We start from the raw sequence: 23,408 nt of genomic DNA, 5'->3' as shown, positions 1-23,408 counted from the left end.
TTTCTGTTGCATTTTCTGTTCTGTTTTCAATGGAGAATCTGTGGAATTCTGTGAAACAGTCTGTTAAACAGTTCAAAGAATATGGAAGATGAATAAATCACTCAATTAATTTAAAATAATAAACAAGTAGATGCGCCAAACCTTCAGAATAATGGTGTTTCCATCATATCTGCAGCACAGATGTCATGTGGGTCGTCTCGGTAGATGACGTGCTCTATGAAATGTTCATTCACACTATATATAACTCTGCACAAATTCCTGTGTCCAGACATTTGAAAAATGGTCAACACTTTATAAAGCTCTGAAGAGAAAAGTCATTCCTGATGGAAACCACAGTTGTCATTAATTAACAGATAAGAAAACACATTCAGTGCAAGACAGCATATGCTAGTCAGACTGCTTCAGACATTACATTAGACTGACCCCTGTTGGCCAATCTATACTATTACAATTCTAGAACCATCTCTATGCTCATCTGTTTACTTTAAACTAAAGCACATGCAAGGAACTACAATGTAACACTTTGAATTTTTTAAGTTGCATTTATTTATTACTCTTCATACGATACATCACTGTACCACCGCATATATTCTGAAATATATTTTCATTATAAAATAGGGATTCTACAATCAAGGTTCAGATATAATAAAATGCTCTGAAGGATCATAACAGACAATAACGATGCATCTTTAAATGCAGTGCAGGATATTTTGGACTGTACTTTGATTCCGGGCAACTCAACGAATCAGATTTGACATGTGGGTTTGTATGTTCCCCAGAAATAAATTTCAGCTCTGCGGGCCGGATAGATGAAGTGGAATGCTTTCTTCTAAAATCAAAACAGAGAGATTCTAACATTTAAGGACGGCAAGATCTCCCGTTTTAAAAGACCTCGACCGCCGAACCAGCTTCACAGCAACCCACAAATGTTCCTTTTGGTCCGAACGAATATTGTAACATTGTGCCATAGTAGAGTGAATCGTTTTTGACATATTGTGACGTTGCAAAAAACCATTCACGAAAGCACAGCAAATACCAAAGGCCACAAAATCGTCTGATTTGCTTTGACGTCAAACCATTAAGATTGTTAAAAACATCCTCCAGCGAAGGTTCGGTTGCATTTCAGCGTGTAAGACTACGGTTTTCACAAACATGGGCTATAGAAATATATACTGTAGAAGTCAATATTTTGCAGTGCTGCATTAGTGTACATACATATACATACAGTACATTCCCAAGCTAGGTAGATTACTGCAAGAGACACCACACCATTTTGTGCTACGACATGGGATCATGGCTGTCCTCAAAAAACGTCTGCCCAGAAGAGATTTGTCTGAAGCCTGAGGTATGCATAATATGCCCCGGTAACAATCATACTGTTACAATCATATATTTTTGTTATATCTATTTATATATATATACACACACTTTAATAGTCATCTCACATACAGACCACCCTCTCCTTTAAAAATGAAACAAAACAGCAAAACAACCACTAAGCAACTAATTGTGCGCACATATACACGAAAAAGGTGCCAAACCAGGCTCACGTCATGGTCAGGGTTATGGATGATTGCTCGATTTGTAAGTTTGATTGTTCGTAAGGAGTTCAGAGCAGGTAAGCAAGATAGAAACACGCTTTTGAGAAGTAACTGCACACAACAGCTCAAAACATCCTAAAACAGACGGAAATACTACCGTTTCTTAGGCAGTCTTCTCTCTGCAGAAATCAGCCAACGTACTATTACAGATGTGGCCATTAATAACGCACTTCATAATTCAGTCTTTCATAGTGTTAACATTGCTTTCAGCAGGTCAGTGTGGAAAACAAATCGCAGCGTATGAAACACGTTAAAGCTTGCCGTGAAGTTTACAACAGCACTGAATTCGCTCAGATACACAGACGGATCATGAAAGTGTTGAACCTGCTCATCTAAACTAACACAAACCAGCCAAACTAGTAAATAACCCAGGAAAGGGTGATTTGCCTTTGTATATAAACATTCTTTTTCCATCATGCTTTGCTCTTATTCAAGTTTATAAAATACTACTCTGCTTTATATAAAATTAAACTGGCTAAAGTGACAGGACTTCTAATATACATCCACTGAGTATTTATATTCATGTGTCGTTTAAGAAAATAAACTACGAAAGAATAAAACAAAAGCGTAAAATTAAACCTGAAACATACAGAACGCACTGTACTCATATTGTACATCAACACTTTGGACTAGGTAACTTAGACAAACATATGCAACCATACCGAGTTAGATTAACAAGCTTTTTTAACAAGGAATTTAAAACAACGATTCCTGGATGCTACATCTCTAGCGCTACCTGACATGCTAACAAGACGAGAGTGCAGAATAGGGTTGCAAAGGGAGGGAAAGGCCTTCCCCATCAAGTTTTTCTCCAAATGTACAGTACGTCACCGTCAATTTACATGACCGTTGCAACCCTCGCATCTTTATTGGACCTGGACTAGGGAGAACAAGACGCGAATGACAAAAATACATCAAATTCTCAACTATTTTCTGCACTAACCTGATGTGGCTCGACAGCAAAAAAGGTATTCTACGTTTTGTTTTTTTGTGTGTGTGTGTGTGTGTGTGTGTGTGTGTGTGTGTGTGTGTGTTCAAATCAATAAGTCTCACGGAGTACTTGACTACACTATAAACAGGTCGTACATGTCTATTTAAATGCTGTATGTTAGATGCAAGAAGTGATTGACTTTTTGCTACTGAAGTTTTCAACGTGTCTCATGCAACTCTGAAGGAAATAATCGTTAGGTTACGTATAACATACAGCTTAAAGGACCTGCAGCTTCCTGCTAATGTTGTATTAAAGCCATGTCTTATAGACACAACTATCCCTAATAAGTTTAAACACTTTCATTGCTAAAAGTGCTTCCGGAAGCTGTAACGATATAATCACTATCATCCAACAATTTAAAATACACCATCTATCCTCTCAGGCCAATCTAGAAGACAGCTTGAGAATGCTGTAACGCACTAGAAATGCCGTAACAAGTAACCGATAACATTTCTTAGGACTATTTCTGGCACAAAAGGGTTTCGCAAAGAAAAACTGGGGGCTCGTCCGGGACACCGGAAATTTTTCAGGAAAGCTTTTATGTTATGGGATCATCCCCACTCTCGTCCACAACATGTTCACTTAAAACTGGAATGTACCTGCTATCATTAGAAGAAACAAGTAAGATTCGCTTCATGCAGACAAGCATAACAACACCTCCAAATATCACATTTAACTTTGATTACTGCCCTAATTTTAGCTCAAAGCTCAAACAGTTAAATAAATTTAGCTGATAATTCAGTTAATAGTGAAGAGTCTGCAAGTGTCAACGATAGTATTGTAACTGAACTGAAAAATATATAGTCAAACATCCATACATTTTGGTCTACAGGTCACTAAAATGCACTTTCCCATCCAAAAGATGCCTTACTTTACAATTTCAGGCTTTTGCTGAAAAGTTCCTGCCAACAGAAACATGTCCGACTATCTTTGAACGATAGTGTGACATTTATCTCTCTAAAGGGAGAAAATAAAATAAAAAACTTTGGCCTATTGAGGCTATTTCCATCCAATGTTTTGATACCTCATTCCATTTTTCAACAGTGAAGAGTAAAGAGCCAACATCAATACAAACGCTGCCAACTTTCTTGAGCATTGACTCGGTCACAGTGAACGTGTTCAAATGACCACGAGGATCACAAGGCTTTCACTAGACTAGTCTCAATCAAATACGTGCCTAAACAGTCAGGCGATCACACACAGGAAGTCACTCCCACTCAATACCACAGTAGTGGGTAAGGTGCTGGCTGGCTTTTGCAACTGCAAGCCCATGAGGCCTGTAAACAGTCTCTCTTTCTTCCTGACAGCTTTAAGACAACCTGCCGCCGCAGAGGCGGTTAATTCTGAGATTCTCCTTTTACACTTGGCAACTAAATCTAGCCTTTATAATAGAAGAGCCAATAGGTATTCTAACGGAAACAAGACAGCAGAGAGTTTTATACTTTTTAGCAACTACAGTTACAACACAGACTTGTCTCTGAGTGTACTCGAGCATGAAAGGACAGAAAGGAAATGAAGAAACAGAGAGAACGACAAAGTTAGAGCACGAGAGATAGTCGAGACTGTACAAATCGAATGCCTCTCCGTCTCTCAGATGAGTCTCGCCTCGCCCTCCATCTCAGGTGGCAGCTCGCACACTCCAGTGAAGTTCAGCTCTTTGCCCTCCTTCCCGCCCTGACTCCCTGCTCGAGACCCAGAGTCACCAGGTGAAGGGTTGCTATGCGATAGTGTGTCGGGTGACGTTCGGTGTCCTGTCCCAGCACGTCTCTCCTTCAGGTAGCCCTCGAGACGTTTGAGAATCTGCTTGGGGTTCTTCTTGGCGAAGAGCTCCACTTCTGTGCATCACAGAGCAGAAAGAGAAAAGGTCAGGCTTTCTCTTTTTCCACTAGATAAACTCTCACATTAAACACAAAGCTCTTTACACCCACCTTCACATTTCAACATAGACTACAAAGATTCACTTGCTTTCTTGATGCATCAATTATACATTTTGCCAATGCACATGCACTGATCTTGAAACGTGGATTTTGTAATTGTTTGGTTTGTTTTGAATTTACTCTAATGGTTTGTTTTGATTTTAATCGCAGTGTTTCCCCTAGGTTTACAGCTTTGGGAGGGGGTGTCGGTACCCGGTACCCAACAGTAAATTCTGTACTGTACTCTCTATGTAATAACGGAAACATTTATTTCAGTGAATTCTCAATTTCAACATTTTAAACAACAGGGCCCTACAATCTTTTTCTTTTTTCCCCAGAAATTCTTTCGTTTATTTCTTTGCCAAACAAACAGAAGTTTACTGTTAAAATTAATACATGGAAGAAAAATTGTCTGAATATTCAGTTTAAAAAGTTTTAACAATAATTGTAGTATTTTTTTCTACAATTAACTGGTAATCTTGTACTAATATTTATTTTTATTATTTAATTGTTTTATTTAAAATTGGCAGAAATAGGAATATATAAAGACCTACATTTTACTGTACAAAAGTGATACAAGACTTATATACTTCTGGCACATGTTAAACTGTACTTTTATACACCACAAGGTTATTTAGTTTGTTTAATAAAAGATTATAAACCTGTATAGACCTGTTCTATAGGGAAGGTAACCTTAAATGACTTCTGTTGTTAATCTGGCGCTATATTGAAAAAAAAATTAACTTGACCTTCAAGGGGGGCGAGGGGTGCCATTGGGGGGCGGAGTTGTTTCAGTTAGAATTAGGAGTTAATTTTGTTAACAAAATCTATGATGAAAAATGTTCATCAAGAAAGTTTTCCCCTTACTAAAACAAGAAGATGGCAAGACGATAATTAAGGTCATTAAACGATACCTGAGACTATATCAACATGCAATATTGTTGACGAAAAAGACGAGACTTTACTAAAAACCTTTTTATTTGTGTTGAAAAAACATTTCATACTGCTGTACAAGACTCTATTATGCAAATCTATTACTAGGTTTGTGGTTTCCAGATATCAAGAGCTCAAATCCCCCAATCAGAGCTGTTCTGTTAAACCGATACGTAAGCCAGAGGTTTTTAAACATTTCTGAGATTGACCCTATTTTTTCCTTTTATAAACTGACGAGACTCGCCTATATATATAGCATGTATAGCATGTAGGCATAGGCAAACTCGGTCCTGGCTGTCACTCATTTCAGTTTGTCACGATCTCAGAAAATTCTGCTATAATCAATGACTCTCTCTACACATCACAATTAATCTCTTATTCATATTGCATCTACACTTTGTCATGATGACAGGATTCGCAAGCTTCCAGAACACAGTCTGTCAAGTGGATTTTGACACACAAAACGCCTCTGAAATCAATAGATATGTCTCTGATTGGCTACAATGTTCAGTCTCACAACCCACTGGCGGAGGCGTCATGATCTGACAACACCGACATATAGTATTGTACAAGTCTCAATTCTGCCATTTAGCCAGTCTGTGTTCTGTCATGGATCTCAACTGTATTGTTCGCGATTGTGACGTTACTTAAGCAACTTCTGTGCAGCGAAACATTAATACAATTTGGAATTACTGGAATTACTACTGGGAATTTCTCTGTTAGAATATTTGAGATGAGGTTTTTATTACACCAGTTTTCATTATGTAGACAGGGTGAATCTATAGCCCAGGGGTGCCCAAACTTGGTCCTGGAATGTCGGGGTCCCTCAGAGTTTAGGTCCAACAATTACACACCCGAACTAGCTAGTCAGGGTCTTACTAGGCATCTCACTAGAAACTTCCCAGCAGGTGTGTAATTGTTGGACCTAAGTGAGGCAAGTTGGATCTCTGCAGGGCATCAGCCCTCCAGGACCAAGTCTGGGCACCCCTGCTATAGCACATCTAAAGTCTTTGGTGTTTATTTAGCCTCTAATTGATATCCTGTAATGAATTTAAAAAAATAGTTGACAAAATTAACACTAGTTTTAGCCAATAATCATTTTAAAAATGTTAAAAATTCACAATTCAGTAAAGTATCTTTCAATATTTCAAAATATATAAACATTAAATTAGTGACATTAAGTAATGGAGTTGTAGTGAGGCATGCGTTGTGGTACTCTCGTGAACACGCAACAAAGACTGACATGGAAGAGAAGAAATTATTGAGTAAAGTCATTATTATGCCCCAAATATTTTTTATGTGATTCGTAATATGTAAAGATAATGTAGATATTAAGGTAATGTTGAATACTTTGATCGTTTTAGGTTTTAAGCTTGTTATGTAAGTGTTTGGGTTAAAGGAGTAGCAAAATTTGCCTGTGCACCTTGCACATCACATGGATGAATTGTGCTTCTCACCTGTTCCATGTGGGGGAAAAAAAAATACTAGTAGAAACATCTGTATCTTATCATTTCTAAAATATATTTAACTGGTCCTGTTGTTTTTTTCTGGCCTTTGCTTGTTTGCCAAAATATCTGCCTGCTGCATGAGTACAGGTAACAGGTGATAATGTTCTGCAATTTGGGGGTATCTGTGCTATTAGCATGATAAGTAAGGAAACAATAAGCTATCAGACAGTAAATTGTGAATTCTGTGCACACTCTTTACAATGTGTCAGTTTAACTGGGATTGATTTACATTGAAATGATGTAGCATAGAAAATAATCAGTGTTTTTTCCTATTTCAGAATGCCATCAGCCAGCAAAGACAGTCTCATCGTATGGATCTATCACATTACTGGTGCTGTCCAAAATAGGAACAGTGACTCTGAGATGGACTCTGATACAAGTGATACATTTTCATGCAAGAGATGAACGTTTAAAGTCAAGTGATGAAAGCTTTTATTTAGGTTCTGTAAATATAATCTGAGCATATATTTTATAATCAATTAATTTCATTTCATTAAAATATAACTAACTGCATCATTATTGTGTGATTATTATTGTATATATTCATATAGACCACTGATACAAGGTTACGAAAGCATTACACCCTGCAAATGAACCTTTACATTAGTTCAGATAGTGAGTAAAAACACAGAAATCCTGCTACCCTAAGAGCACAATGTTGCAATATTACAGCATTTCCCTAAAAACTCACTAAAATGTAAATGTCAAAAATGTAAAAACCCATTTATTTCTGCATTAGAGGCCTCCTACAACAACATTTTAAAGGTGAAAGGTTTTTTCTATATTTGGGTCTGTGAGGTTAGTATTAATTTCCTGTGGTATCAAAATTGTAAGCAAGAATCGTGAAATTTTATTTGGTATTTAAAGTTACAACCTCACCATAACAACCTTATTTCCAGCCAAAATTGATTTAAAACAAAAAACTAATTGTTTTGAAATTGCAAAAATTATTCCTAAATCAAAAACCTATGATTCAAGAATCAATTCCATTCACTGTCTAACCAAAGATTCACACATCTATCTAAACATTTATTCAATATGCAGCAACTTTTACCCTAATGAATTACAGTGTGAACAATGTAAAAGCTAGCCAATCAGAATAGAGGGCATTTACATGCCAAACTCTTAAAGGTACAGTAACCAAAACCTTTGTTTCATTCGAAGGGTTAGTGAGAGTAAAAAAGCGGTTTTGGTGCAAACCTTTAATAGCATTAAGTGGACTTTAAGGGTAAAAAATAAAAGTAAATTTCAGCCTCTTCAAATGATTTTTACCAAATGACAGAATGTTAAATCAAATCTATGCTGAATGTCACTACAGCGCTGTTAATTTGTAACTGAAAAGTCACCTTTGAGTACATGGCCAGAGTCAGAGATGGTTTTCTGCTGGCTCTTCCAAAGCTGGTAGAGATGCAGGAATGTTGCAACATAAAAATCATTCAGCACCGCCACGACCTGTTGCCTTCGGTTACACTCCCTATGTGACATCACAAAGCAAGAAAATGTTTTATTGCCATGGAAACAACTGCAGAGGTTATGAAAGGCTACAGCAAATACATCAGAGAAAGGACAAACAGCCAAATCATTTCAAAGTTTGACAATATGTAATTACTACTATACAAAATAAACACCAATTAATGTTCAAAAGCTGCAGCTTCCTACATTGCGAGATGACTTACTTGGACAGCACCTCCTCCCTGAGAGCATGCAGGGCGATTCGCGTCATGTTGATTGACATCACACAGAACGGAAAATTCTGCAGGTGATAAAAATGAAAATTAGCATTTTTATAGTCTTTGAACAATTTTGATAAGGCTGCAGCAAGTGTATGTTTGACTGTGTTTTGCAGCACCTGGACTGGATGCTGAGAGAGTTTGTAGATTTCTCTAGCAAGTGGTAGTATTTCTGGATCCATGACGAAGTAGAGAGTGTGCATCAGGCCCAGAAAACCAGTTCCCCTCAGATCTGTAGCAGGGTCTGAACCTGAAAGTATAAAAGACATGCAAAAAACAAATATTACATACAGGTGACTTTTATGACATTATGGAAATAATTAATTAATTACATTGATTTGTTTACACATTTTAAGCATAGATGCTTCTTTGAGGTACCTTGAAAGCCCACGTTCTCCCAGTGTGGTCCATAGCGAGGGCAGTCAGCTCGGGTGCAGGTTAATTTCCTGTAGATGGTCTGGAGTACACGCATGTGAACTGACTGGCCATTATCCAGAGAACCTACACAATCACAAAACAAAGACATCACATGTAAGACATTCAGGCAGTTACTGAACAACTTAGAGGGATCATGAAATTGAAAAACAAATGTAAGAGTGATACTCTATACTAAAAAAATACTGCAAATACTACTTATTATCTGTTCTTGGACCTCACCTCCTCTCTAAATACACTACATCACTGGGACCCATACAGGCACATAATTCTCCTACCATTGCTATGCTGATGACACACATCTCTATTTTTTATTTTAACCATCTTGGAGTAATGTTTGATGACCAGCTGACTTTTAAAAACCACAATGCAAGGATAGCATGATCATGCAGGTTTGCATTGCACAACATCAGAAAGATCAGCTTGTACATTTTTAAACAATGTCAGAAATGTTGTATTACTAGCACTTAACAGTTCAACACATCACTGCGTAAATCAAGGAAATGTGCTCATTGCAAATTTCATAAGGTAACCTCTAGAAATCCAAAATAAAGATATTAAATTTCATGCACCTCTAACTGATTCATCAACACTGAACGTTATGCACTGGAGGTGTTACTAAAGAGATGAATGTAGTCATTAAAACAAAGCATGTAGTTACTTGACTTATGTTCTATGTCAAGTCATATGTTATACTCACACTGTGCGATGGCAAACACTAAGTCTCTCTCCTCTACAAGGTCTTTGTGTAGCCGAGGAGGGCCGAACAGGAAATGGGTGATGGCGGCCAATCCAGTCCTGCGAATGGTGGGCTGAATGTTCTTCTAATAGAAGAGAAGAGCAAGTAATAAAAATAAAGAAAAGAGAAAGAGAGTAAATGACAACCATATTCTTCTGCTATATAAATGTAGTGTATAGTTAGTAGGCAGGGTTCCCACACCTTGGTTAACTTCAAATTCAAGGACTTTTCAAGGACTTTCCAGGTCCAATATCCTCAAATTCAAGGACTTAATGTGGGGACACATTTCAAGTGAGAGCAAGGTTACATTGTTACCTTGTAAGATACATTGTTACAGTTTTCATGTGTCAAACACAACTAAAAAAAGCATTTTATTCAAACTTCACAGCCCATTTTTGCAATGTTTCACGGTATGTCTGTGAAATGTTGAGGTATTATTGTAGCAGTTTCGTGCAAAAGAAATTCAAGCCTGTATCTATGCATGTTCATTTTCAAAAGCTTTCCAGTGCCTTAAATTTTTTTCATATTCACAAACTTTCAAGGATTTCAAGGACCTGTGGGAACCCTGACTAGGGATGTAATGATATTCTCAATATCGTGTTATTGCAATAGCAAAACTGTCTTGATATTATCGTGGCCACATGACAATACAAAACCACATGGGTCTTCAGGACAAAAAGTGTAGGTTTTTTTTTGCTTTTAAGTTATTTTTTTGGGGCTTTTTTGTGCCTTTAATGGACAGGAAAGTAGAGAGATGACAGTAAAGTACTGGGCACAGTTAGGGGAACGTGATCGGCAAAGGACCTCGAGACGGGATTTGCACTCGGGTTGCCGCAAGCACAGCTGTGAAAGTGTAATTTAGTGTAAAAATAGTGTAAAAGTGTAATTTTTTAAATATATTTAAACTGCTTATTCTAACATAAAATGTTCTGCTGCACATATCAAAGTGAAGCGCACACGTTGTTCAGGCGATCAGCTTGTGATCCAATGTTTTCCGCCCCCATTCACAGTGAATACAGTGAATTTGTTATTGCATGAACTGTGAGTTTAGTGCGTGAGTTTTTTCTTGCTAAAAGATTTGTACAAACTAGATTTGTAGCAAAATACGTTTTTGTAAGCTTGTTTTCACAGAAGCTGGAGTTTTCTGTAAATAAAAGCTCAAAAAAAAAAGTGCAGCATGAATTGCTAACAGCTAGCGGTTTAAATGGGTAACGTTACTGCAGTCCAAATTCAAAATCTCTCTTTCAAGTCTAGAAATTAGGAAATAATTATTGTAATTTACATATTGCAGTGTAAATCAAACATAATATACTTCTGAAATAATCATTTTCATTTATTTTACAGTGCAATTGTTTTACTATATATGTGACCCTTGACCACAAAACCAGTTATAAGGATCAATTTTTCGAAATTGAGATTTATACATTATCTGAAAGCTGAATAAGTAATCTTTCCATTGATGTATGGTTTTCTATAATAGAACAATATTTGGCCAAGACATATTTTTGATATTTTGATATATTTACGGTAGGAATTTTACAAAATACCTTAATGAAACATGATCTTTACCTAATTTCCTAATCATTTTTGGCATAAAAGAAAATAAATATGAATGTAATAATAGAATGTAATTTAGACTGAGACAGAATATCAAATAAAAAGAGGGTTGAGTGCTCTTTAAAGTTCAGGTACAAGTCAATTAAACTTTTTCTGACTTAAGTTCTCTTAGTTAAGAACATGAGTTGGAGCTCTTGATTTTGAACTCTCAAAGTGCATTAGATAGAATAACTGAATTTTAAAATGTACAAAATTGCAATTTTTTTCTAATTCTTCATTTGTCATTTTATTTCATTTTTTTTTTTTTTTTTTAAATATCGCAATAAATATTGTATTGTGGACTTCATATATTGATATTATTGTATTGTGAAATTTTGATATTGTTACATCCCTAACAGTTTCTTATAATAAACTCACAAGCAGGTCTCCAAGATCAGTGGTCTGAAAATGCTGCAGAGCCTCATTGAAAGAGATCAGCGGTGATGGGGTAAGATCCTCAGCAAGAACTACACAAGAAAAACACACTGTTTACTGACAAATGACCACACAATGCACATTTGTTTTGTAAACATGGTTCAGTCTGGATAATCAGAATATAGCGATGTCCATTTCAAAATATATTTTTTTTTTTTTTTATGTACTGAAGGCTTGAGAAACTTAACGTAATTTCTGACTGGTTATGTGGAACTGATCCTCAGCTAAGCCCTGTTGTCACATTTGCATGTTACCTATCTGCTTGCGCTTTCTGCCTCTATCAAACACAGAGCAATAATCGTTTATACAGAGTGAATTACCTTAAGAAATATCTGGATTAACCACGTGTTTGTATTGAGTAATTATATGTAACTGTCAAAAACGTTATGAACATGTTAAAATTTGTTCAAACCATTTGAAAATGTTGAACATAGATAAAACAATATAGATAAACACATTTAAAAATAAGTATTTAAAAAAAATGCATATATTTGCAATTATTTTTTATTTGTGAAGCTGTTTTATTTGTGAAATTACAAATGCATCCATGTTATTGATAGGTCTGCCATCACTGTTGATATTATTATAATCATTACATTTTCAGTATTTTTACTTCATGTTAAAATCATGATATAAATTACTTACTTATTATTCACCCATATTTAATCAAATGGAAAATTAAACATTTTTTACCAATACCCAGTATATGTGTGTGCCATAGTTCTTTGCTAATTATCCTGCTTCAAGTCTTACGAGCTGACCAATATAAAATAATATATTTAACTGCCTTTTTTCAGATATAATCACACTCAGATAAAAACTGAAATGTATGCATACAACTCAACTGCAATAAAATGCTGTCTTCATGTCAGATTTATTCTAAGATACATATTTAACAGCAATTAAGCCCCTGTCTAGTGATTTCACAGCTAACTAACAAACTGTGAACACTGGATAACCTTCCTAAGGTAAATGCAATGTTAAATGACTGATCACAAGCTGTTTTATTAATTATCTACAGCTGAAACACTCTGCACTCTTACTTAAACAGATGCACAACGTTGATCTGTCACACCACATTTAAGAGCGTCAAAATGGCATTTACTGTTTGAATTTTGTGATAAAATGGACAGAATTTGAGATGAGAGAGCTTCTTATCAGAAAAAAGCACAGAGCTCTTTGCAATTATTGGATGAGAGGTCACTGCAAATAATGTCTGGTGAAGTTAAAAATCTATGGACTTGGCAACCCTAGCTTGAAAAATGGGAGATTTGGTGATCAAACACAACCTGCGTTAATGCCACTGTTTTTTTGTTTTTAAAACTACTGCATTCTTATCTTCCTGACTCTGACATCCCTAAATTCTACACAAGAGGCATTTTCTTTTCACACAATATGAGCTGCAGCACAGTGACACGTTTTTCTGTCTCATTTTGACAGACAAGATATAATTGGCACTGATCCTTGGCTGTTTTTAAACAATCAGCAGATACAGATCATTGGCCGACTCATTGGTGCATCCGTAGTATTAAATGAGTATTACTAAGTATTAATCTCTAAATCTCTAACTCTTGGTATTAAATTATTTATTCAGCCTGAACTGCTTAACATATAGACTCAATTTTCGATTGCCTAAACAGAGAATCTCAGTTTCAAAGCAATTTATGGTTCAGTTTATAAAGCCAACAGAGGTCTGATATTTAATGTCACCTAATTCACTAAAAATCTATTAGGGAACATATTTTGTGGGGGCCTTAACATAAAAATCTTCTCCTCGACTTTCAATACAACACATACTATTTATACGTGGACTGCCGTCTACATATAGTAATTGTGCTGTAAAATCATCGCCCATTTGTTGCCCACATATCTCATCAAGAGATGCCGATGCTCCAGATTGCATCTGACAGTGATCAGGTTTCGTAATGTATCTATTTTAGCCAAGGAGGTGATGCCATCTCTCTAGGGTAGGGGCGTATGCTTAGTCACGCTGACGTAATGTGCTCAGTATCCAGGCTGACAGGACGTTGTTTCCATGGTGACAAGGTAATTGGTCTCACCTGGTTGGATGCTCTCCAGGGCATCCCACTCCTCTTGTGCTCGCTCCACCTCCAAGCTCACCTCTAGACAGACAAAATCACGCACACACATTGTGTTGAACTGTTGAACTACTGACATCATTCTGTGTAACAATGTTTCTGAGTGATGAAGTCTTTACCTTCTGTTTTAGTCTGATTGCCTCCTGCTGCCAGAGACTGTAAGAGCCCATTCTGTTTTAGCGCTGAGATCTACAAAACCACAAGTTCACACCATTACCATCGCTATTCAAACCAAGAGCACAGAACATCACGTGACTGTAAGTGAAATACTCACTGGGACAGTTTTGAGATAAGGGTTGCCATTCACGCTGCCATTGTCTTTGATGCCATTACCTGGAGTCAGTCCATTTAGGATCTATAAAAAAAAATCCAAAACACAAAAACAGGAAGCAACCATGATGCATGCAGACCTGGTTTCACTGAATAGATTCTGGCAGTGCAAACTCACAGTTGTGCATTTGGAGTGGCCATTGGTTAGATCCTCTGTCTGTTTACATTCTTGTGGAAAGCCATTCAAGCCCTAAAAGGAAGAAATCAAAAATATAGAATATATAAATATACATATCTCAAAATATTTGCATTGCTGTTATTCCTTCCCTTAAATGTTTTTAAAAAGCTAACACAAAGTTTAAAATTAAACTTAAGAATACATCTAAAATGAATTCTGTTGAAGCACATTAAATTTAAACTGTAAACTGAATTCACTTATTGTGCACATTTCTATTATTGCACACAATTCCCTAGCATTTTCATGTTTATTAATGCACCACATCTACCAAATTTTAAAAGGAAAGGTGTAAGGTCAATGCTAAACTGACTAATAGACTAAATTATATGCACTGTACAAATGTATTACAGTGAAGTGTACAGTGCTTATAATTTAGACTAGATCTCCCTAGTCAGTGTAGTTGCCATGTTGTTAAATTCCCTCTGTGCCGTTTGCTCCCAGAGTAAAACAAAGAGAGGAGGTGTAAAGGATGGTATAGCAGCTGCGTCACACCTGTTAGGAAATTTACAGTGCAGCATCAAATGTATTTAAAACGCATGCCCCGATATTACAAAACCAGCCCTGTGCAATTATAGTATAGTACAGTATACTACAGCTTTTTCATTGAGTAACAGACTGTGAATTACAATAATCGCAAAAAATTCCTTCAGAAATTCCTTATGAGAAATAAAAAAAAAAACTGAATAAAACTGATAAAATTAACTGTTCAGATTAGAGTTGTCATAACATACTGATAACCATGATATTTAAAAAAATAAATAAATAAAGATATCACCTTAACACTACAAATATGATAATACTGAAATAATCCAGAGCCTGTAATTACTGGGTTGACACTACAACATAAGTAGGGGGTGTTTGGGGTTGACAAATGTTGATAGGCCAATGTTGATAGTGATTATTACAAATCAAGTAGACCGATAACCGATATTTTGAACTGATATACATGTCTGGTGTAAAACGGAAAATGTCAAAACTAGGAATAACAAGGGCTCTGACAGAAACTCTCTTTAAATGCTTTTAAATTATTTTATTGGAAAATCAGTTATGAAAATGACTGATATCCATAAAAATGCTTAATATGCTGATAATCAGTCGACTCACTAGTTACTATGAAACAAAAACAGAAGACAGTGCATTGTGTAGCAACTACTGCTGCACAAAATCATGTTTTTGAGAGACCTGCACCCAAAAAAAAATATCTTTCAAATATGGGAGTTCTTTGCACTCCATAAAAAGACTTGTTTTTAGACCAGCGTTTCCCAACCCTGTTCCTGAAGGCAGACCAACAGTACACATTCTGGAGGTCTCTCTTATCTGAAACATCCATTTCAGGTCTTGGAGTCTCTACTAACACACTGGTGTGTGTCCAGAAACACTGTTAGACAGCCTAGTCTGGAGAAAGTGTTGATTAATAGTGAGTTCTTTCTGTAGATTTTTTTTTCAGATATACTTACAAACTCTCTCTCCATGCCTCCCTACACTAATATTTGAGTGTGGCTCACTGACCAATAGAGAGAAATCACAAAATAAACAAAGTTATACATTAATTTGACTGATAGCATTATTTATTTATTTATTTTTATTATATTGCAATAACACTGTTTTTGTTTGGTCATGATAACAGTGTTAGGCTTGAACTGAAATTTTGAAATCTTTTTAATTGCAGACTTCGGTATCTGGAAATCTGAGCACAGTTGAGACTTTGTTGAGATCACTTCTGAAACTCTACAGCAGGATTTCTCTAATGAGGTGTTTCTGAACTGCTAGGGATTTTTGAGTTAATGAAAAGTTGAAAAATGAAAAATAATTACATCGGATAGGGCTGCATAATTAATTGTATTTTAATCATGATCAAGATTCCTGCATCTTTTGATTAAAAACAATTGCCTGCTGGTTATTTAACCTCAAAACTTTTTTTTTTTTGGTAACAAGTTCACCCTATCTTTCCAATACAGCCAGTGTTTTACAGCCATATACAGCCATATCTCACAGCTACGAGGGTGATATTGTGTTTATACAACAGTTTGACGGCACAAGTGTATAAAAAAAACAATGGAGTGACTTTAAAAACCCCTCTTTTGTGCAGAACTACTTTCTTCCACCACGGATTCAAATCTCAGTTTGACAGTTTAACAGCTGAGCCCAAGCCTCCATTACTTATTAAAAAATGTCACTTTAGAACTACTAATGAAGGAACATAGAGTTGCTTCATTAAAAGCTTATTTGTACTGTATTAAAAGCAGTGTGATATGTGGAGAAGAGCATTATGACAGAGAGATTGACTGTATTACCTGCATCTGATACAGCATTCATTCTTCAGCTCAATCTCATATTCTTTTCCATATCTTTGTTGTAAGTTACTACTGTCATCTATTAAGGGTGATTTCCGATGATAGCGCTGCTCAGTGCATTTGTTGACTGCATCTTACAAGGTGTTTGAAAGTAAAAATAACTTATTTACAACAGCATTTCAGTCTCCTTCGATATAAAAGTCTTTACTGCTGACTAACTCATAAAAACAGTCGGCATCTGTCTTGTCGCCATCTAATGGCAGAACAATGTAACTAGAATCACTATCACAAACACACACCGTTTCCCAATACTAAATACTACTATTATTTATATAAAATGTTAATTATTAAATAACAATATTTAATAAACAACAACAACAGTCATCATAAAAGTTGCTAGAAAACTGAGTCAAAAGTACAAACGCAGCGCTCTGATAAACACCACTGAAGTTACATAAAATGTAACGTGATTAGATTTTGCCAAATGCATTTGCTCTGGAACAAATAATAAATTAATGAGACCACAGACTGCCCATTTGATTTTCACAAAACATTATATCTCATGTTTAACCATTATAGAGACATCAAAGTCAGCTGCAAATTCCAGAAGATCTGGCTGAGGTAAGGCTGCTCTAGGTGGTTTCATGAGCGCTGAATGCCCACTGACACCCTGGAACTCACATCTCCAAAAACGTTGAAGCAAATGTTCCAACAGGCGTTACCTTTATTAAAACTCCAGTCTAAACAAGTACATTCTCACTTAAAACCCCTTAAAACTACATTCTGTGACATAAAAACAGTATTATTTTTAAAATTATACTGGATTTGGGCATCCGCTATGACACTTACTGTGAGAAATACCGCAAGTGCAGTGAAACAAAAAGCACAACGGTTGTTGGAATTCTGTTATCACTCAAATATCACACTGTTATCAGCCAATCAGATCTGAGGACCAGACAGAATTGTTGTATAAATAATTATACATTTATTTAAATATTTAAATATATTTATATAATAATAAATATATAACCATGAAAACCGTGAAAATCTCCTTACATTTTTGAAATACTATCTTAAAATCTCAGGGGCTGCTTTAAGTAAATATTTTACATTTAAGAGGTTCAGCTGACAAAAAAAAGTTTAGGAATTAAAACAAAAAAATGCTGGAAGCAGGTAGGGGTGTGCAATATGTATCATCTAACATCTATCATCATAATTGTTTTTTTAACAATATGCAAGTATGTCACTCATTTAGCAAAAAACAAACAAAAACATCCTGAGGGTCCAAAAGCATTCACTGTGTGATGAACACTGTTGGAATGCAATTAAAATGCCCATATAGTTCAAGTTATAAAAGTGAAAATATCCTTTTTTTATTTATATATATTTATAAGATATGATACAGTTATGTAACATCACACAAGCAAGATTGCTGTTTTCCAAAATATCAGCCTGTGAGCACTGATCACAAATTAGATATTTTATACAACAGTTTCAAAAACTAGTTTATACTGAGCGACTTACATTTTAGACATAATATCATCTGTTTCTTTTTCTGGTTTGCCAGAATGTGTTTCAGTCCTAAATGAATCCATTTTTTTTAACAAATCATTAATTTATTGTGTGAATGATTCGATAATTCAGTCATAAAAGACAATCCCTTGCTTTGTTTTTAAATGAACGCGCCGTTTCGAATGAACGGCAGATTTAGTGTCACATTTATTAATCCATAACTGGCCTAAACTAGCCAAAGTATCAGCACAAAAACACACTCAGTAAAGCATAATTTTAATTATCATCATCCAAAAATCCCCAAAAATATAGAGATAATTTTTCATCAATATCGCACAGCCCTAGAAGCAGCAGGACACAAAAATTAGCAAATCTGCCATACATTTAATCTCATTGCTGTCTATTTGAACAGCTGAGATATTAAGCAGATTTAATTTGTTATTTTTTAACCCGTGGGAGTATAATGCAGTATAGTAGTACTCTAGGTAGAGATGTCATACATACCTCTGTATGTACTGCGACTGCAACAACCCCTTCCATGACATGAGTCCACTGTCTCGCTGTCCCCCTACTGTCCACCCATCCAGTGGACTAGGCCAACTGGAAACACTGCCCAAAGGACACACATGGTTCTAGAGCACTTTTAACGCTTTCAGAAGCACCTGCTCCCGGTCCTACAAGCGTTGGATGTAGACTAAAACAGCAGAAGATCTTTCAGCAGTGCATTGTTTAACTGCGCCGCTTCTGGAGATTCAGAGAGGGGCTGGTAGAAACAGAGTTGGGCCAAAGAGCAGAAGCATAATTTGAAAAGTAACAGGCCTGAGGATCGTGCAGCAAGTTGTGAATCGTGATGGCCTTGTTGGCGATGGATTTCTCAAGTCCGTCGAGTGCTAATTGTAGTAGGCCTGTGCCACGTCAATGGGCGAGCACTAAGTCCACTTATGTGAGACTGGAGCGTTGCAAATGGAGTAAAAATCTGAAATAGACTGGGTACAGCAGTGACGAAGCTGTCAGTGTCTCTGTTTTGAAGACGAAACCTCTGATGAAATCTCAGCGAAAGTTTAGACTTGGCAGATCGGAAGCTTATAACAAGGGTCTGACTCTAAAAAGGGAGTTTATTGATGGCTTAGAGATAGTGACGGTCTTCTCAGAAACTCCCCGTGGCCTTCCACCGCAACGTCCGAATGAGTCTCTGTAGGATGCAACCATAAGTATTAGAATATGCAAATGCAATAATAATCACATTGTAATTAACACTTAAAAATGCACATGCATATGCAATGCATCAACGTGTGCACCACATAGGCATGCATGCATGCACTCTCATTTCATTATGAAGCAATGCAAAGAAGCGCTGCACAGAAAATCGGCATCCGAAAAGCATGACGTCATCTGATCAAGACCGCATCCCTTTGAAATCGAAATAGATGGAGACCAGCAATGCGATCATCAATTACCACAGATGAAATTGCAAACGCTCCTTTTCGTTCTGCAATGTCTTTAATGTGCAGCCAAGCTTTATACGACGGATAACTGAATGTATTGCATTCATAAGCAGAGAAAGGCTGAGAGGTGACGTCATCTATATCCTGACTCACAAAACCTCAACTAACTAAACATAATAATAAACATAAACGGCAGACAACTCAAAAGTCAAAGTGTTAATCGACAGTTAAGGCTGTATTGGATATTAGTGGCATCAGATGATGATGCATCAGCTCCAAATGCGGCACAGCATGAATGTATGACAGCATCCTGAACTGTCAAACACCTTTACAAAAGATACATTAACCATTATATGGAGACATGACGGTATGCATTTACACGTATTGTACTTAAGCAAGCGTAATTCCAGCTACATATATTGAACACAGCAGATTTATCTGACGGCTAATAACAATAAAGACCAAGAGAAAACTGACTAACTTACTCACATAATAACAGTTATTTCTGCCACAAATAACGGTACATTTCAGCCCTCCTCCTCATTCCCTTCAAGTTAAATGAGCAAGACGAAACGCTCACGTTTACCTCAACACTTAAAACCTGCCGTTACTGTAGTTATTTCTGCTTAAAGCTTGTTATTTACTGTCACATTTCAGTCAGTGACTGCTGAAGCGTCTGTCTCTCGACCTGCTTGAGCTAAACTGCCTCAATCTTTTTGTACTCTCGTTTCTAGCTTAGCTAACTTGCCTATAATTAGTCTTTTACGACACCGCATCCACCAAAACGTGCAGACAATGTAGCGCTGCCTTTCTTAACTGCTAATTACGCATTTATATCGTTGCTAGAAGGCTAGGTTTTGAATATTAGTTGTAATTTTTTACCTCAGTTTCTCTCCCTCCAATCTCGGCTTCCCTTCCCCCCCTTTCCACAGTAACTGAAAACCCCGACGCCTTGTGGGAATTGTGGTTCTTCCACTGTAAATAGACTTCCGGTACTGTAGGAGTCCTTTAGTCACTCTCTAAAGTTTTTCGTTTGTTTGTTTATTTTGTTTTCATGAAATTTCATTGCCATTTCCACAGGGCTTTTCATAGTACTTCATCTAAAACGACTGTGAATTCTTCTATGATTGTGCCATTTTATGAGATGTTTATAAGATAGCACATGGAATATTTGAACAACAATAAATAAGTAAATAAACAAACAAAGGCACAGCTTACACTTAGTTAACATAGGCTTACTCTTTTGTTTTTTTGTTTGGTTTTATTTGAATTCCAAACAGTGACAGCAGTACTTAATATACCCTTCTTTTATAATTTTACAATTTTTTAGAATTTTGGATGGAATGTATTTACATTTTCACAACAACAGCAACAACAACAGTTTAGTAGCCATAGTTTATGCTTAAATGTGGAAAGCAGAAAAGGAAGAAGAAGAAGAATGTGCATCCAAACTGGTAACTATGGAAGCTCGTTTTCCTCCACTGAATAAAAAAAAGGTAGTTGTGACTTTTTATCTCACAATTCGTCCTTTTTTTGTTACAATTACAAGTTTACTTATTGCAATTCTGACATTTTTCTCAGAATTGCGCAATATAAACCGCGACATGAAGTCGCAATTCTGATAAATTAAAGTCGCAGTTCTGAAAAATAAAGTCAGAACTGCAAGATATAACTCAGAATTCAGACTTTTTTCAAGAGTTTATATCATAAAATTGTTACTTTTTTCTCAGAAATGCTAGTTTATATCTCACAATTCTGACTTAAGAACTCGCAATTCCCTGGTGAAAAAAACAGCATATGCTGGTAGGTATGTTTTAATGCTGGAATGCTGGTTAGGTATGTTTTGGTGCTGGTTTAAGCTGGTCCTTTGCTGGTCTATGCTGGTCCTTAGCTGGTTTATGCTGGTCCTTTGCTGGTTTATGCTGGTCCTTGACCAGTAACATGACCAGCATAAACCAGCAAAGGACCAGCTTAAACCAGCACCAAAACCTACCTAACCAGCATCCCAGCATCAAAACATAGCTACCAGCATATGCTGGTTTTTTCACCAGGGAATTGCGAGTTCTTAAGTCAGAATTGTGAGATATAAACTTACAGTTCTTAAAAATATTAGTCTTTTTTCCCCTCCAAATTGGACTTTATAACTTGCAGTTGCTAGTTTATATCTCACCAATGTAAGAAAATGTCAGAATTTGCGAAAAAAAACTCTTTTTTCCAGAGTTTATATCTTGAACTTGTTACTTTTTCTCAGAAATTCTAGTTTATATCTCACAATTCTGAAGTTAAAAGTCATGCACTTGCGAGTTCTTAAGTCAGAATTGTTTGGTATAAACTAGCATTTCTGAGAAACAGTAACAATTTTGAGACATAAACAATTCTGAGAACATCTTTTTTCCCTCAAAAATGGACTTTATAACTCGCGATACAAAAACGCATTTGTGTTTTTAACTCGTAGTTCTGACTTTATTTCTTATAACTGTGAGTTTATGCAATTCTGAGAAATAAAGTCGCAATTCTGAAAAATAAAGTTAGAACTGTGAGATATAAACTTTTTTTCAGAATTGCAAGTTTATATCTTGAAAATTTTACTTTTTTCTCAAAAATGGTAGTTTATATTTCACAATTCTGACGTTATAACATGCAATTGCGAGTTGTGAGATGTAAACTCGCAATTCTGAGAACGTCAGTATTTTTTTTCTGCTCAGTATTGGACTTTATAACTCGCAATTGTGAGTTTTTATCTCACAATTGTGAGAAAATATCAGAATTGCGAGATACAATTGTGAGTTTCGCAATTGTGAGTTTATATCAAGCAATTCTGAGAAAAAAGTCACAATAAAACACAATAAAATCCTAATAATAAAATTAAGATTTATGTCTATTTTATTTTGCTGTTAGGCCTACTGATTTATCATTAACAGCACATAATGTAGCCAAGCAGAGGATTTTTTAAAAGTGGCATAAAGCATTTTTGCCTATGTTTTTGTCACTCTTTCTGTTTCTACTGCTCATCCCTTTATGGTTTAACTTCTAAAACCTGTATAATTACTGTATGTTACATAAGAATGGCAAAGCGAGATAAAATAGAACTGACTAGCAATGAATAAATTGAGCTTGTATGTACAAAGATTGTCTAAGATAATAAAGGTGGATGCTCCTAGCCTAAAAATTTGCAGTGATCTGATCCAGCTGCACCATTGTCTGCTGTTTAACAATACTCAACATGTGTCTTCAGAAATGTCCCAAAACCGTGTACACAGAAGGGTCATTTGCACTACTTCTGCTTTGCAATTCATTTAAAATAATCAGAAATGGCTCACTGCGTCGGAAAATATGAAAAACATTAGAGAGGGGATTGCGACCCGCCTTTGGCCAGGACATCAGCATTTACCTCATTTCCTGCTTTGTGCAATGTTGGCTCAGTCGGACCTTCAAGGAGCTGAGAAGTTCCCAAAACACATGCGAATAACCAAACACCTCCTTGCTTTAGCAAACCCGGGCTAATCCACTCCAGACGACAAGACATTTTTATGGACCGAATTTCTGGCTGTAACACGAGTCACATTCCCTTTCCGGGGGCAGTTTGCTTGAACATCGGTGAGACGCTAATGGGCATAACTGACTCAAAATGTTGTTTATATAACTGGCTGAGTGGCCTGCCAAAGT

At 36.2% G+C, this 23,408-nt stretch overlaps 1 protein-coding gene across 4 annotated transcripts; it reads right to left on the bottom strand.

The window, feature by feature from the left end:
• Positions 1 to 2,612: 2,612 nt before the first annotated feature.
• Positions 2,613 to 23,304, bottom strand: elmod3 (ELMO/CED-12 domain containing 3). Of its 4 annotated transcripts, none has more exons than XM_051117308.1 (13): positions 23,134 to 23,304; positions 18,802 to 19,489; positions 14,432 to 14,503; positions 14,258 to 14,338; positions 14,103 to 14,172; positions 13,945 to 14,007; positions 11,828 to 11,916; positions 9,815 to 9,938; positions 9,058 to 9,180; positions 8,799 to 8,929; positions 8,626 to 8,702; positions 8,296 to 8,423; positions 2,613 to 4,427 (listed from the first exon to the last, which is right to left on the bottom strand). In XM_051117308.1, the coding sequence occupies exons 2-13, from the start codon at positions 18,835 to 18,837 to the stop codon at positions 4,183 to 4,185; spliced, it is 1,239 nt and encodes a 412-aa protein (XP_050973265.1). In that variant the 5' UTR covers positions 18,838 to 19,489; positions 23,134 to 23,304; the 3' UTR covers positions 2,613 to 4,182. The 4 variants fall into 4 exon arrangements, with proteins under 4 accessions (XP_050973265.1, XP_050973262.1, XP_050973261.1 ...); XM_051117305.1 differs by lacking the exon at positions 23,134 to 23,304 and adding an exon at positions 20,625 to 20,708; XM_051117304.1 differs by lacking the exon at positions 23,134 to 23,304 and adding an exon at positions 20,329 to 20,581.
• Positions 23,305 to 23,408: the final 104 nt, after the last annotated feature.

This window comes from Labeo rohita, chromosome 8 (genome assembly GCF_022985175.1).
Source record: "Labeo rohita strain BAU-BD-2019 chromosome 8, IGBB_LRoh.1.0, whole genome shotgun sequence".
Classification (NCBI taxonomy): domain Eukaryota; kingdom Metazoa; phylum Chordata; class Actinopteri; order Cypriniformes; family Cyprinidae; genus Labeo; species Labeo rohita.
The sequence above is the reverse complement of the archived record's forward strand: the minus strand, read 5'-3'. Positions and strand labels throughout refer to the sequence as shown.

Coding starts and splice junctions, on each gene's coding strand:
- elmod3 (XM_051117308.1), bottom strand. CDS start 18,837: ATGGAAGGGGTTGTTGCAGTCGCAGTACATACAGAG. Junction 14,504..18,801: donor CAGTCGCAGTACATACAGAG/GTATGTATGACA, acceptor TCTTCCTTTTAG/GGCTTGAATGGCTTTCCACA. Junction 4,428..8,295: donor CTCTGGCCATGTACTCAAAG/GTGACTTTTCAG, acceptor TGTGATGCACAG/AAGTGGAGCTCTTCGCCAAG.